Source organism: Camelus ferus, chromosome 18, assembly GCF_009834535.1.
Source record: "Camelus ferus isolate YT-003-E chromosome 18, BCGSAC_Cfer_1.0, whole genome shotgun sequence".
Classification (NCBI taxonomy): Eukaryota; Metazoa; Chordata; class Mammalia; order Artiodactyla; family Camelidae; genus Camelus; species Camelus ferus.
In genome coordinates this window covers 29311813-29328566 of record NC_045713.1, presented here as the reverse complement: position 1 = coordinate 29328566, position 16754 = coordinate 29311813, and the positions used below count along the sequence as shown (strand labels likewise).

General features: G+C 50.7%; 1 protein-coding gene across 10 annotated transcripts in view; it reads right to left on the bottom strand.

Moving 5' to 3' along the window:
• The window catches only part of TVP23A (trans-golgi network vesicle protein 23 homolog A), a 54393-nt gene that overhangs the window by 29677 nt on the left and 7962 nt on the right, over nucleotides 1-16754 (bottom strand). For 6 of the 10 annotated variants that reach the window (XR_004312758.1, XR_004312757.1, XM_032460812.1 and 3 more), the window contains exons 2-3: nucleotides 1323-1713; nucleotides 1001-1080 (exon numbers count right to left, since the gene is read on the bottom strand). Coding sequence is in view for 6 of the 10 variants with exons in the window: in XM_032460805.1 (XP_032316696.1) it covers nucleotides 1001-1080; nucleotides 1323-1331 (89 nt within the window). In the remaining 4 variants the exon portion in view is untranslated. Of the gene's footprint in view, nucleotides 1-1000; nucleotides 1081-1322; nucleotides 2180-6737; nucleotides 6813-7097; nucleotides 7240-8873; nucleotides 8893-16754 lie in introns of those variants that run through there. The other 4 variants (XM_032460809.1, XM_032460810.1, XM_032460808.1 and 1 more) reach the window with 4 other exon arrangements.

Below are 16754 nucleotides of genomic sequence, written 5' to 3'. Positions count from 1 at the left end.
AATGGCTTCTCAATCAACAGTCATCCCTAGAACCTGTGAATGTTACCAGATACGGCAAAAGGGACTTTGTGGGTACGATTAAGCGAAGGATCTTCAGATGGGAAGATAATACGGGTGGGCCATAAATGCAATCACAAATAATCCTATAAGATGAATGCAGAGGAAGATTTGACACAGAGGAAAATGCAATGTGAAAATGGAACAGAGATATTGGAAGATGCTACAGCTGGCCTCAAGGATGAAGAGCCCTTTGGCCAGCAGAAGCTGGACAAGGCAAGGAACAGATTTTCCCCTAGAACCTCCAAAGGGAGTGTGGTCCAATGCACACCTTGGTTTCAGCCCAATAAAACTGATTTTGGACTTCTGTCCTCCAGAGCTGTGAGAGAATAAGTTTCTGTTGTTTTAAGCCAATACTATGTCTGTCTGGCTGCAGCTGAAACAGGGATAAGAATAAAAATTCAAGCCCTTGTCCACCTCTCCAGCCTCCTGCCAAACCCTCTCCCCTCCCCTGCGACCCTCCAAACGCAAAGGCTTTTCTCTGACCTTCCATCACAGCCTCCAGCCCTTGGACCTACTATTCCCTCTGCTTGGAATGCTTCCTCCAGTCTCCCAAGGCTGACTGCTTGTAATCATTCAGGGCTCAGCTGAAATTCACCTCCTCTGAGAGGCCCTCCCTGGTTGCACTAAGGCAGCCAGCCTCTGCCAATTACTTTCTCTTTCATCACCTTGTTGATTTTATCCTCAACTCTCCTCACGCTAATTGTCTTGTTAACATCTTCGTTTGCCTGTTCAACGTTGTCCCCTCTCCTTGGAGACTACAAGGCTCCAGGAGGGCAGGTCCTTGTCTGATCTGTCCAGGGTGTGTCCCTAGCCCCATGCCTGGCACAGGCCACATACTCAATACATTCTGAAGGAATGACTGAATGAGTGGGTGAATGAATGTGAATAAACTAAGTTGCAGCTTTGGGAGATGCTTGCCTATCGCGCAGTCCCAACACACCTGATCTTGGCTTTCCGAAAGGCCAGCTCCTCTTCGTTGCCAAAGTCCAGGGACACATCCTCAGTATCGTCCACCAGGGCCTGGGGTACACAAAAGGCAGGTGAAAGATCTCTCTGCGGTGCACAGGCCCTTCCGCCCTAACCCTCTCTGCTAACGGGACGCCTCCCCTTCGGCCTTCTCCACCCTCCGGCCCATTTGGGGTCCTGCGAGGCCCAAGCCCAGGCTCGCACACCTCTCCCCCTCCCCGCTTCTCCCAGCGCTCCCGCAGGCCTCTCTCGTCCTTGCCACCACCCTTCCATCCCCAGCATCCCCGCGGTCCTACCTGCTTCATCCTTCCCAGAGCCCACCTGGAGCCCACACCCCAGCCTCCGGCTCCGCCCCTCCGCCGAAGGGCTGGGATGCCCGGCGGCGGGCAGCGGCAACCGGAGCGATGCGGTCGAAGCCTGAGCCCCTCCAAGCAGCTTCAGCGCAGGACGCCGGTGGGGGCGGGGCGCGCGGGGCCCAGAGCGCAGTCGCGGGCTGGGGAGGTGGGCTCGGCTGCCCCGGCGAGGGCGGGGCTTGGGAGGGTCTCCCGTCCACCGAGCTCCCTGGGGACCAAGCCTAGGCGAGAAAGAGCTGACGCCAATTGGAGGGATGGAGGGCGAAGACAGAACGGCAGCAGGGAGGGGACGATTGGGGCTCAGAGGCGGACTCGGGAACCGTGACCAGTGATCCTGAGGGGAATAGAGCGGGTGGGTCAGTGAATGCGGTGGATGTTCCGTAAACATCAAATAAACGAATGAACGAATGAATGAATGTCAGTGCTGGGCAGCCTCATTCAGGGCTCAGAAAAGGTCAGTGTTTCCTCAGAAGCTCTGAGCTCAAGAATTCCCCGGGGCCCACATTAAACGCAGTCTCCCAGGCCCCACGCTGGAGATTCAGAAGACCTGGAGTGGGACCGCGGATTGTGTTTTAAACCCATGAATCTGCTGCAGCCACGGCTTGACATCTGCACGCATCTGGGTACCAGACACATATTGAGCACAAAACAACTATTCTTAGCGGGAATAGTACTGTTTCTGGATGTAAAGGCCTTTCCAGGTATCTCCCAGGAAAAAAGGCTTGCCACCTGAAAGTTTTTCCCTTCTTCTTTCTGCACTCTCCTCCTCCTGGCCACCCACCCAGGGGCAGAGGGCCGAGAGTCTAGATGCCAAGGCCCCTAGTCCTGGCCTTTGCCCTTCTGCCATGGGCAATAGGGATCTATGCCCCATCCCTGGTGACCCAGAAAAGGGCCAGGGGTCCACAAGATCCTGACACAATTGGTCCACTGCGGGCCCTCACAGGAGTGGCTGCCTGGGGTGTGCCCAGGTGGAGAAAGGGGTAGGGAGCAGAGGACGGACGTACCTAAGCTCTGGGCCCTAGACGGGCCTCCTCCACCCCCACCCCATTCCCTAATCTGATCCCACAAACGGTCTGCCAGGTGTGTGTGGAGGGAGAATATACTTTCTCCTGGGGACAGGATGCCATCTTCAGCAGTCAGGGGATCTGGCCAGGGCCTGAAACACTGCATCTCTAGCAAGCACTCAGGTGATGCTGATTCTGCAGGCCTCTGGACCACTCTTTGAATTGTAAGGATATAAACCACCAAAGCATGGCTTCCTAGAAAAGCCTGTTGGCTCTTCCAGCCCAAAGCTGGCTCCAGGCACAAAAGCATGTCACACTGAGAGGCTGGGGTGCCCTAAGCTCGCCTCTCCTGCTGGGCCCCATCTGCCTGGGACAGATAATATGGGGAGGGGTGGAAAGGGGCCACAGCAGAGGGCAGGTGGAGGTGAGAAGCCGTTACAGAACATTTAGGGACTTTTCCTCTGAGAATCACCAGCTGTTGGTATCTGGTAAGTTGGGGCTCAGAGAGTCCCCATGGGGGTGAGGAGGTAGGAAACCCCCCTTGGAAGCCCCATTTGGGGACAAACTGTCATTCTCAGCCACCGAGCTGGGGATACCTGGAGCATAACCCCAGCTCCCACTGTGTGGAGGTCACACGCCACTCTTCCCTCCTGAGCTGTCCTCAGGGGGCACAAGCTGAGGGTACAGGGGTTGGGGCCACATCTGGGGCCTCTGGCATTCCCTTCCCAGGAGAAAGCACCCTCCGTCTGCACATACCAGGATGGCTCTCTGCAGGGTCTGGGGAGCAGTCTGAGAACCTGAGGAGTCTGCAAAGAATTCATCATTGGCTTTGAAACCAGCTATAGTGGTTTCTCCTGGGGCTGCTGGTTAAATGCAGACTCCAAGACCCCACTCCAGGCCTCTTGAAACTCCAGGGCTAGTCCTGGGAAGTTCCTGGGTCCAGAGACTTTTGGGAAACCCTGACCTTCCCGCCTTACATTGGTGCCACTGAATATGGTCACTGGATCCTCAGCTGGTTGTGGCCTAGGAGGGCCTTGAGGAACAGACCTTTGAGAAGCAGCCCCATCTCTGATCCCTGTAGGGTGGCTTCCAGCCCTGAAGCCAGAACAACTCAAGGGAAGGGGCTCCAGGCTTAAGGCAGCCACTGGCCTCTGGATGGCCCTCAGATGTCAACCTCAGGAGTCAGGCGGCCCTGGCTGGGAACATTGCTCCACCACTCTCAGGCTGGGTAGCCTTGGGCAGGGGACTTCACTTCTCCGGCCTCAGTCTTCACACCTATAAAATGGGACTGCACGTCCCCTCACCTGGCAGGGTTGATATAAGGACTAGAGAAAACATGTGAAATGTTCTCCTCAGAGTAGGGGCTCAAGAAACAGTGGCCCTGGTGAAACTGGCTGCAGTCATCAGAGGGGTCTGGGGTCCAAGGAATCCCTGGGGGCTGGCTGCACACAGGACCTGAGCCTCACGCCAGAGTTCTTCCTTCTGCTCGAGGACACCTGCCTTAATGGGGAGACAGGAGCTGCATATCCAGCCCCGTTAGCAGCTTCCCAAGCACCAACTGTGGGCACCACTCTGCATGCACCCAGAACGCATGGCAGCCAGGACAGAGGACCATGTATGGCCCTCTCCCCAAGACAGGATCCTGGGAGCCCTAGACCAGAAGGCAGAGGCTTGATGTGGACTAATACAGCTGGCCAGGGGAGGCAGGAGGGGTCGGGCTGGCTAGATTGTGCCAGCACCAAATTGCGCTGCCAGATCTAGCAAGTAAAAACAAGAACGCCTGGTGAAATTGCACTTGAGGTAAGCAGCTTTTTAGTATAAGTATGTCCCATCCACTACTTGGGACAGACTTGAACTAAAAAATGATCAGTTGTTTAGCTCATATTCAAATTTATCTGGTGTCCTGTATTGCAGCTGACAACCCTATGGCTTCAGGCCAGGCTGCATCCAGGCCCCTGAGGCCCGGGGCTCCTGCACACATGCCCCTGTGCCTCTCACCTTCCTGCTTCCCCACAGAAGCTGCACCCGCTTCACAGGGCTCCTCCCGTCTGACCCAGGGAGAAGGGCCCTGTCCTTCTCCACACCGGCAGCCATGGCAGGTGCCCAGGAAGGCAGAGCAGAGGGCCCAGGGAGGAAGTTGGGTCCCTCCTGTGGGCTGCCCTCGGGGTCCCCATCCACCTTGCCAGGGGCAGGCAGTGCACCAGGTGAACCCTGGACTTCTTCCCAGAGGGACCTCAGCTGTGCCTGGGCCTCTGTTTCCCCACCTGTGAGATGGGTGAGATTCACTGCCCTGCACACTCCTCAGTTCTCTGCTTGCTCGCTCCTCACCTGCTCTGGGCTGGATTCACTGGTCTAGACACAGGGACACGGTATTTAGTGAGACACAGAAAGTGTTTGCCCTCTATGGGCCAATGCTCTAGTTGTAGACGGACTAAAACAACCAAGTCAAAAAAGAAGTCACAAGAGCATTTGAAAACTGCAGTAAATACTCCAAACGGAGCTGCCCTATCCAATCTGGGAGCCAGGAGTCACTATGGAGACCTTGAAATAGAGCGAGACCAGATGGAGATATTCTGTCAGTATTCGGGGTTTGAAGTCCTAGTAGGAGAAAAGGATGTAAAATGTCTTCTCATAATTTTTAAATTGCTCACATATTAAAATGATCATGTTTTGGATATATGGGGTTAAAGTACAAATCAACTTGCCCTGTTTCTTTTTACTTTTTTAGATGTGGCTACTAGAAAATTTAATGTGACGCATGTGGTTCACATTACGTTTCTTTTTTGTTAATTTTTTTTTAATTGAAGTATAGTCAGTTTACAATGTTGTGTCAATTTCTGGTGTGCAGTGCAATGTTTCAGTCAGACGTACGTATACATATATTTGTTTTCATATTCTTTTCTATTATAAGTTACTACAAGATATTAAATATAGTTCCCTGTGCTATACAGTAGGACCTTGTTGTTTATCTATTTTATATATAGTAGTTAGTATCTGCACATCTCGGTCTCCCAGCTTATACCTTCCCACCCTCTTCCCCCCTAGTTTGTTTTCTATGTTTGTGAGACTGCCTCTGTTTTGTAAATAAGTTCATTTGTGTCTTTCTTTAGATTCCCCACATAAGTGATACCATATCATGTTATATTTCTATACTAGAGAGTGACTGGGTGGGAATTCAAAAAGGGGGACAGGGAAGCCCTTCTGAACTGAGCCTTCAATTTCAAAAAGAACGTTTATGCCCAAATTTAAACAGATAAAAACAGCGTAATAAACCCTGATGCACTTGCCCTGCTTCCAAATTCAGCTCACACAGCCTGTCTTTTTGCATCAATACATTCCCTGCTTCCTTTTTCCGTATGATTTTGAAGCAAACCCCAGCATTTTATCATTTCACTCTAATATTTTGATATGTAGCTCTAAAAATGGACTCTTGAAAAAAAGCCACAGGAATTCTACTCCCAGGTATATCCCCAAGAGAACTGAAAATCTTTTCACTAAAAAAACCTTGCACAGAAATGTTCATAGCAGCATCATTCACAACAGCCTAAAGTTAGAAACAGCCCAGATGTCTGTCAGCTGATGAAGGAATGAGCAAAATGCACCATATCCTTACGACGAAAAATCCTCGGCAATAAAAAGGACTGAAATGCCCATACACACTACAACGCGGGTGAACCTTGCAAACATCATGCTCAGTGAAAGAAGCCAGATGCAAAAAGCCGCACGCTGTCTGATTCCATTCATATGAGAAGCCCAGAACAGGCAAATCCATAGAGACGGGAAGTAGATTTGTAGTTGCTGGGAGCCTAGGGAGTGACTGGTAATTAGTACGATGTTGCTTTTGGGGGTGATGAAAATGTTCTGGAATTCGATAGTGGTGAAGACTGCCCAACTTTGGGAATATCCTGAAAATCACTACACATTACACTTTAAAAGGGTGAATTTTATGGTATTTAAATTATATCTCAATTTTTAAAAGCTGCGGTGTCATCATCACGCCTTAAAAAAAGCGACTAGTAATCCTTAGCATCAGTGATCTTATCCCAAACCCCATCAGCATTCATTTCCCAGTGGTCTCATAAATATTTTTATTTCAGAACAGTTAGTTTGAGTCGCATCCCAATGAGGTCGACCCTCTATCCGTGATTAACACACAGCTCAATCTCTCCAAACCGGAAGCTTCCTCTCCCCGGCTCTCCTCCAGCGATGTGTTTGTGGGGGACCCAGGCCCTCTGCCTTTTGCATCTTCCCGTGGTCTGTGTTCTGTTGTCTCCCTGGGGCGGGAGACCTCACATTTGCAGGCAGCCAAGTGGGCCACCCCACTCCAGCCCACCCGCAGGGGCAGCTGACTTACCAAAGAAATATCACGGCAAGGGAGGGGCTGGGACAGAGCCAGGGTGCCAAGTAAGTAGCCAGGGCTGGGCCTTATCTGCAAATGGTTACAGGAATGTTGTCAGAGAGACCAGAGCATCCCCAACAAACAGAACTTTCCCACGGCCCTCTTAATCTTTCCACTCAGATAACACAGGGCCCTCTCACCCCTCCCACCTCTGCAGCCACAGCTGTATCCTGCCCTGTGCAGAGGTGGGAGCAGGTGACTGGGTCTCTGTCCTCAGCAGAGGCCCCCACCTTCCACCTCCCATCAGGTGGACCCCAACTCCCACCCTGGCCCATAAGGCTTTGCAGGGCAGAACCAGCTGGCTCGGAGACTCACTCTGCTACTGTATGCCGGCCAGACTGCAGCCATCATCACAACACATCCGGGTCCTTCCTTCCTCAGAGCCTTTGCATGTGCTGTTTCTTCTGCTTCAGTGCTCCCCAGCACTCACACCGATTTTTCACAGGGCTGAAGACGTAAGGCTCCGAGCCACCCTTCCTGACCTCCCCCACAACGTCCCACCCAACCACTGTCTCCACACCTTTGCTCTGTTTGAGTTCTCAACAGACCTTTCAGGTCCCGCCTAACTCTTTTCTTCTGCTGGCCCTGTTTAGTCATTCTTGTTCTCTCTTAACTAGAATCTCAGCTCAGTGAGGGTAGAAACCTCTGTCTAGACTCAGACAGAGAGGAGGTGGATAAGCACGTAAATGAAGGACCCAGGAGTGTGCAGGGCAGTGAATCTCACCCATCTCACAGGTGGGGAAACAGAGGCCCAGGCACAGCTGAGGTCCCTCTGGGAAGAAGTCCAGGGCTCACCTGGTGCACTGCCTGCCCCTGGCAAGGTGGATGGGGACCCCGAGGGCAGCCCACAGGAGGGACCCAACTTCCTCCCTGGGCCCTCTGCTCTGCCTTCCTGGGCACCTGCCATGGCTGCCGGTGTGGAGAAGGACAGGGCCCTTCTCCCTGGGTCAGACGGGAGGAGCCCCGTGAAGCGGGTGCAGCTTCTGTGGGGAAGCAGGAAGGTGAGAGGCACAGGGGCATGTGTGCGGGAGCCCCGGGCCTCAGGGGCCTGGATGCAGCCTGGCCTGAAGCCATAGGGTTGTCAGCTGCAATACAGGACACCAGGTAAATTTGAATTTGAGCTAAACAACTGATCATTTTTTAGTTCAAGTCTGTCCCAAGTAGTGGATGGGACATACTTATACTAAAAAGCTGCTTACCTCAAGTTCAGTTTCACCAGGCTTTCTTATTTTTACTTGCTAGATCTGACAGCGCAACCTGGAGGGGACATGGGACCATTGCCAGGTGCCCAACGGGCAACTCTTAGGGACTAGGGGGAAGGCCAGCCTGAGGGTGAGAAGTGGCTGTTGGCCTGAAAATCACAGGCCTGGGTCTGCTGCTTTCCCTGTGTCTGATGAGGGGACGCGGGCAGCTCGGGGCCTTTTCCAGCCCCAGGTCTGATCACACACACCCTCCCCGCCACTCACTACTTAACCCTTTGTGCCCGCTGCCCTTGTCCCGCAGGATAAGGAGCAGAACGTTCGTGTGGCTTAGAGCCTGGCATGGTCTGCGACGTACTTATCTGCGGTGTGACTGTTTCCCCAGTGGCAGGGCCCTAATGGCCCGAGCCCCTCCCTGGTAGGGCGCTGTGAGGATTAACAGACGCACCCGTGTGGAGTGCGGGCATGGTGGAACTGCACGCTGCCCGTCCTTCCCGCAGCTGCCACTGTGCGTCCCGGCCGGGTGACCCCTCCTTTCTGTCGTCCCCCCCCCCCAATGAGGTCTCCTTCTCTGAAGCGCCTGACGCTGCCTGTCTGTGCGGGAAGCATGCCCCTTGCTCCGGTCTGCCCTTACTCGGTGGGGGTGGGCTTTGCTAGGCCAGCCAGGCACTCCCCCAAGAGGGGTAGTTCCAGACTACGGGACAAAGAGATAGCCAAGCTTTGATGTGTCCTGCCTGGCCTCCCAAGCACTCTGACATCTCGCCAGGCTGTGGAGGAGTCGGCAAACAGGACTGAGAAAACCTCTTATCACTCAAGGGCTGGGTCAAGGGCAGAAATGTCAGCTGCACAGTAGGGCCTCCTCGGGAAGCTGGGGGTGGGGGGGGGTTGTTACCCATCTTGAGCTCTGGCCTCCTCTTGGAGCAGTTGGAGCTTGGCAGGTCCCTCCCAGGGGTCCAGTGCCTGGAAAATCATAATGCTGGTCTCTCCCTCAGCAGCTGTAGGTCTGGTTGGGTCATCCCCTGATAGAGAAGGTGGCCTCCACTGCCATGCACCCAGTGGCCCTGCTGAGTGGGGACCTACTGCCCTTTCCCACTTCATCATGCTCTGGTAACCGTGGCCTGACTCTAAGATTTCCACAAACCCCATCCCCCTTCCTGCCTCAGGGCCTTTGCACCTGCTGTCTCCCCTGCCAAGAGTGCCCTACTCCTCCAGATTTTCTTAGGACTGAAAATGTGAGGTCTCTCTCCAAGAGGCTTTCCCTGACTCCCAGCTTATTTTCCCCAACCGCCCAGGGATCTGGGATCCAGACATGTTTCGTTCTCTTTCTAGCACTTTCCATGATCTCTATGATCTTGTTTTCTTATTAGTTAGACAGCCTTTTTCTCTCCATCCCCCTACTAGGATATTATCTCTGTAAGAGCAGGTGCCCCTTCTATCCAACTAGCACCCGATGGACGTCCGATGCGTTTGGTGAGTAAGGGAGTGAAGAGATGAACAAGTCTGGGGGCTGTGCCAGGCAGCGGACCTCTGCCCATCGTGCAGAAGAGGATGTTTCAGGTCAGGGCAGACAGAAGCCCGGATTCCCCCGCTACCTGCCCCAATATATTCGACCTGGATCAGGTTTTTCTCAGAAACACACACATCACAGACACAGATTGGAATGGGACAAGCAGTGGAGACCTGGTTGGCCCAAGCCCCCATTTGGAGGGTCAGACTTCGTGGAGAAGGAGGCCCTGGGAGATCTGAGGGCCAACAGTCAGGGAGCCGCCACTTACGGGAAATGCTCTGCTGAGGAAATGCCCTGCAGTTTGTTTGGGTCCAACGCTGGCCCAGGTCCAGACGGGATTAGAAAGTTTGCCACTCTGTCAACCCACGCTCAGTTCCTCCCTGGAGCAGCTGCCGCCTGACAGAGAGCTCTGTAAAAAGGCCAAGGGGCCCCATCCATCCATCCAGCCCCTCCTTCCTATTTACAGAAAAAAATTAGGCAGTTTGTAAAGCATTTTAATGCGTCCTGAGAGGCAGTCAAGTGCGCTGACTAAGAACACAGACCTGCCATCAGCTTGCCTGGCGCTGAGGCTCAGTTCCAGTACTCATCAGCTGGAAGATCGTGGGCAAGTTACTAAACTTCTCAGCCTCAGTTCTCTTGGGTGTGAAATGCAGATAATTGTGGTACCTACTTCCGAAGGCAGGTGGGATGAATGAAAGAGTTAATCTTTTACTACGTGCTCAGAACATTGCTTGCCGCCTTGTTTGCTAAATACATTATGCAGCAAGGTCATGAAGGTCAGTCACAACCACCCTGGGAGGTGAGCAACGTGTACAAGACAGTACCCATTTTATAGGTAGGGAGACTGAGGCTCAGAGAGGGTTTTTAAAGCAGGTGCACAGCTAACACATGGTAGAGCCTCAAGTAGATCTCAGGTCTCCTGCCTCCTGCCCAGAGCTCTTCTCATCACGTAAAGGTGGGGTGTGCAGTCCTGACCAAGCCCTTGACCCTGAGTTGCAAAGCATTGGCCCCAGGGGCCAAATCTGGTCCCCAGACATGTTTGGGTCAGACCCAAGTAGTTTAAAAGAGCAAACAAATGGAGTTCGTGGAATTAACCACCAACATTTAAAAATCAAATGTCACTTTAATTTTTTGGAAACCACATTTCTGGTTTCTCTTGAGAAACTGGAAGCTCGGGTGCTGTTGAGTCTGCATCCCTTGTGGCAGGGGCTGAGCTGTGACTGGGACACTGCCCCCAGCAGCCAGTTTGCTCATTTCTGTCCTCTGTCTGCCCCTGGAAACTTTGCCATCGCTCCTCAAAACCCAGTCTTAGGTAGGACTCCCCAGAAGCAGACCCTGCCCGGTGACAAGGACCTATGTGACCATGAGGTATTAGGCAGTGTCCCTGGGAGGGGAGGCGCGCTGGGAGGGAGGACGGCCATGCAGGCATGAGATTTTAGGCAAAGTCCCACAGAAGATGTATTATCTTCCTGGGGCTGAGATAACAAAGGACCACAAATCGAGCAGCTTAAACAACAGAAATGTTTGGTCTCACAGTTCTGGAGGCCAGCAGCCCAAGATCAAGATGTCAACAAGTCCCTGCTCCCTCTGAAGGCGCTAGAGAAGGACCTGTTCTAGCCTCTCTCCCAGCTTCTGGCAGCTCCTAGGCTTGTGACAGTATAACTCCAACCTTCACAAGGGCATGTCTGTGTCCAAATTTCCTTTTTATAAGGACACCAGTCATGTTGGACTGAAGGCACACCCTACGCCAGATGAAGATAACTTCATCTTAAATAATTACATCAGCTGCAACTTTATTTCCAAATAAGGTCACATTTTGTGATCCTGGGGGTTAGGACTTTAACAGATAAATTTGGGGAGCTGGGGGGACACAATTCAGTGCATCACAGAGGGTGACTTAGAGTCTCCACCCCGGGGAGGGAGTGAAGCATTTATACTCCCTCATGCATCAGCCACTGTTTAAGAGCTGCTCCCAGCAGGAATAGGAATCCCCAGGCGCTTCTGGTTCCGGGCACACACAGGCAAACCAGGATCTGGCAGCGTGAGGGCTGTGTGCCAGCAAAGAGGAGCAGGTGATGCTGTTGGGAGTGAAAGCTCACAGGGAGCTGGTGGGCACGAAGGTGGGGGAGGGATCTGAGGGATGTGGGCACCTGCTGCCCACCATCCACTGGGCGCACTAAAAGCCGCACCTTCAGCCCGCATCAGCCACCCACCTGCTTGGTGTGACTTGGCCTCTCAGTGCCTTCTTTTATCTACACACAGGCCACATGAGCTGGACTGGAGCTGCCGGGGCAGGAGTGGACACACTCCCAGTCTATGTGGACCCTGACGGGGCTGGCACTCAAGGACTGTCAGCAGATGGAGACGTGCAGAGCCCTCATACCTGCCGGCCTCACCTACAGAGAAGCTGAGGAGCCCGGGGAGAAACAAGGGCCCCACCTCTGAAACTACTCCTCCTGGGCACTCAGGGACATTCAAACACAGCTCATGAAATGCAGCATCTGCGCCAGAAATGAGGAGAACTGTGAGGAAATTGGGGTCCTAGACTGGTGATTTTGACTCAGCACTGAAGCTGGGGGTCAGGGAGGAGTGATGCTCCAGGAGCAAAGGTGCCCAAATCGGTCCCCACCCCAGCCACCTGGGCACTTAAGTGCTTGTGTTCAGTGTTCCTGGGGGTGCAGGCAGACTGGCCGTGGAGCACTGGCTAGGAGCATCACCTGAAGAAGGAGGCAACAATGCTGCCCAGGAGACATGCGCAGACGTCTTCCCCAGGAGGGAGCCGGAGACCTGGCTGCCGATGGCAGCCTTGACCTGCGAGAACGTCAAGGTTTGAGCTAGAAGTCCCAGCTTGGCTAGCAACACCACCAGGGACAGCTGTGCCCTCTCCTGTTCCACGGGCAGGTGGCAGTAGCGAAATGGCCCTGACCCCACCCTCTGCACTCCTGACTCTAAACCCACTAGCCGCTGAGGGTGGCTGAGGCCAGCGGATGTGCAAGGATGAACCAAAGCTGATGTGCTGGGGCAGGGAAATGAGGGTCCCAGAGTGCTGAATTTGATCCAGTGTGACTGGATACCTGTAGTCACCCTTGGGGTTCTTAGATATATTTAGGGAGGAGAACCACGGACAACGCTGGACCTGCTAGCAGCCAGGAGGCGTCGGGCATATGGGGATTCAGGGCATTAACATGACCACACCTGGACTCCGCTTAGGGAAACCCACGCATCTGCAGCCACACAGCTTTCTCAGAATCCAGTCCAACTTTCTCCACATTCGGACGTGAACGCTAAGCGAGCATCGTGTTGTCGGTTACAGAGAATAATCTGCCGCAGCGCCTGCCTTCCAGAGCCCTGAACGAGATGACCAGCCTCCCCAGGGCTGGCTGGACGTTGCCAAGATACCTCAGAGACTCAGTCTTCATTTCCCAGACACACTGGGTCTTCCTGACTCCAGGACACAGCATTCTTAATTCACAATTTGAGCTCAGTTCCCTTTTGGAAAAACCCAACCACGCAGCAGAGAGGCTCCACCCTGAGCCTTGAGAAAGGCTCCACCCTGAACTTGGCCACTTCTGCCTGAGGGGCTGCGTCAAGACCACTCCTTCTGCTACTGGCACAACCAGAAGGCCTGGGACTCCTGGGAGGGACTTCTGCTCATGGGACCTCTGATGGAGTCAGCAGATGCTCTTCTGAAGCAGACAAGGCTTGACTTGCTGGCTTCATTTTTCAGATGGAAAGCTGAAGCCCAGAGACAGGAAGGCACTGGCCTGAGGCCACACAGCTATGTGAGACCCTGGATAACTCAGGTTCTCCATTTTGTTCTTGGCACCCTTCCTGCAAACCACCCGAGGTGAGACTGTTGTCAAACAGTAACTGGATCCTGTTAGACTCCTTCTCAAAACTCTCCAAAGGCTTCCCATTGTCCACACAATTGGACCTCAGCTCCAGACTCTGCATGACTCTCCCTGGAGATTTCCCCACCTGGCCTCTGCCGCCACCCCTCCTCCAGCAACTTCAGCCACACCTCTATCCTGGCTGTTCTTGGAGCCAGCCTTGGAGTTTGCTTCTGCCTCGGGGACTTTGGCCTGGCTGTCTCCGGTGGCTGGTGTGTCCTCCACATGCCCCAACGTGCTCATCACAGCCCGGCACTTTCACATCCTTCAGGTGGCTGCTCAAGTGTCACTTCCTAGAACAGCCGTGGTTGGTGTCTCACCAGGACCTCTTGGCACTCGTGGTTCCCACATTTGCAAACACCTTCCAATCTCTGCTGGGGGCTTCCTCTGTCCTCCAGAAGCTGCTAAGCCCAGCGGTGGGTTGGTAAAGCCTCCAGGAGCCCCCCACACCAATGAGTTTCAGGAATTGGTGTCTAAATGCCCCAGTCGCCCTGCAGGTGGCTGGGCCACCCTAAGGCTGTTCTATGCAGCCTCCCAAAGGTCCCAGCAAGATGGAGTCCCCAGTGTCCACTTCTCAATACCTCCCTTCTCTGTCTCCTGCAATCCCCCTACTTCCTTGCTTTGGAGTCAGCTTCTAGAATGATTCACACCAAGACACGCGCTCAGAGGCCTTCCCTGCCCACTGTGTCTGTAGGAGACTGACTTGTAGCCCCAGAAAAGACATGTCCACGTCCTAACCCCTGGAACCCAAGAACATGACCTTATTTGGAAAAAGGGTCTCTGTGGATGTAATTAAGGGTCTGGAAATAAGATCATCCTGATGCACCCCAATGTTCACAACAGCACTATTTACAACAGCCAAGATGGGTAAGCAACCTAAATGTCCATTGGCAGATGACTGGATAAAGAAGTTATGGTATATTCCAAAAAAGGAAATTACAGGCCAGTATCATTGATGAACATAGACATAAATATTATCAACAAAATGTTAGCAAACAGAATCCAACAACACATAAAAAGGATCATACACCATGATCAAGCTGGATTCATCCCGGGACACAAGGATGGTTCAACATATGCAAATCAATCAACGTGATACACCCCATCAACCAAAGAAAGGACAAATATCACGGATCATCTCAAAAGATGCAGAAAAAGCATTTGATAAAATTCAACACCCATTTATAATTTTAAAAAAAACCTCTTACCACAGTGAGTACAGAGGGAACATATCTCAACATAATAAAAGCTGTTTTTGACAAACTCACAGCCAACCTAATGCTCCATGGTGAAAAGTTGAAAGCCTTCCTGCTAAAATCTGAAACAAGACAAAGATGCCCACTCTCACCACTTTTATTCAACATAGTATTCAAAGTCCTAGCCATAGCAATCAGACAAGAAAAAGAAATAAAAGAGGTCCAAATTGGAAGAGAAGAGGTAAAATTGTCTCTATATGCAGATGACATGATACTATATATAGAAAACCCTAAAGGCTCCACACAAAAACTACCAGAGCTGATAAAAGAATTCAGCAAGGTAACAAGGATACAAGGTTAACATACAGAAATCAGCTCATTCCTTTACACTAACAATGAAATATCAGAAAAGGGAAGTAAAGAAACAATTCTTTTTTAAATTGTATCAAAAAAATAAAATAAAATACTGAGGAAGAAACCTGATCAAGGAGGTAAAAGGTGTACACATGGAGAACTATAAAACACTGATTAAGGAAATTAAAGATGATTTAAAGAAATGGAAAGCTAGCCCATGCTCTTGGATTGGAAGAATCAATATTGTTAAAATGGCCATACTTCCCAAAGTAATCTACAGATTTAATGTGATCCCTGTCAAATTACCCAGGATATCTTTCACAGAACTAGAACAAATAATCCTAAAATTTATATGGACTCACAACAGACCCAGAATTGTCAAAGCAATACTTATGAAAAAGAACAAAGCTGGAGGAATAACTCTCCCAGACTCCAGACAATACTACAGAGCTACAGTAATCAAAACAGCGTGGTATTGGCACAAAAACAAGACTTATGCATCAGTAGAACAGAATGGAGAGCCCAGAAATAAACCCACACTCTTATGGTCAATTAATCTTCAACAAAAGAGCCAAGACTATACAACAGAGAAAAGACAGTCCTTCGGCAAGTGGTGTTGGGAAAACTGGACAGCAGCATGGAAATCAGTGAAGTTAGAACACTCCCTCACACCATACACAAAAGTAAACTCAAAATGGCTTAAAGACTTAAATATAAGACAAGACACGATAAACCTCCTAGAAGAAAACATAGGCAAAACATTTTCTGACATAAATCTTAGCAATGTTCTCCTAGGGCAGTCTACCCAGGCAATAGAAATAAAAGCAAAAATAAACAAATGGGACTTAATTAAACTTATAAGCTTTTGCACAGCAAAGGAAACCAGAAACAAAACAAAAAGGTAACCTACGGAACGGGAGAAAATATTTGCAAATGATGTGACTGACAAAGGCTTAATTTCCAGAATATATAAACAGCTCATACAACTTAATAACAACAACAACAACAAAAACCCAATCCAAACATGAGCAGAAGACCTAAACAAGCATTTCTCCAATGAAGACATACAGATGGCCAATAGGCACATGAAAAAAAGGCTCAGTATTGCTAATTATCAGAGAAATGCAAATCAGAACTACAGTGAGGTATCACCTCACACCAGTCAGGATGGCCATCACTCAAAAGTCCGCAAATTACATACTGTGTAGCACAGGGAACTATATTAAATATCTTGTAGTAACCTATGGTGAAAAAGAATATGAAAACAAATATACGTATGTTCCTATGTGACTAAAGCATTATACTGTAAACCAATAACATTGTAAACTGACTATACTTCAATTAAAAAAAAATATATATATATATAAAGTCCACAAATGTAAATGCTGAAGAAGGTGTGGAGAAAAGGGAACCCTCCTACACTGTTGGTGGGAATGTAGTTTGGTGCAGATATTTTGGAAAACAGTATGGCGATTCCTCAAAAAACTAAAAACACACTTACCATACGATCCAGCAATCCCACTCCTGGGTATATATCTGGAGAAAATTCTAACTTGAAAAGGTACATGCACCCCAATGTTCATAGCAGCATAATTTACAATAGCCAAGACATGGAAACAACATAATGTCCATTGACAGATGACTAGATACATAAGTTGTGGTATATTTATACAATGGAATACTACTCCACCATAAGAAGAATAAAATAATGCCATTTGCAGCAACATGGATGGACCTAGAGATCATCATTCCAAGTAAAGTAAGTTAAAGAAAGACAAATATCTTATGATGTCACTTATATGTAGAATCTAAAAATAATGAGACAA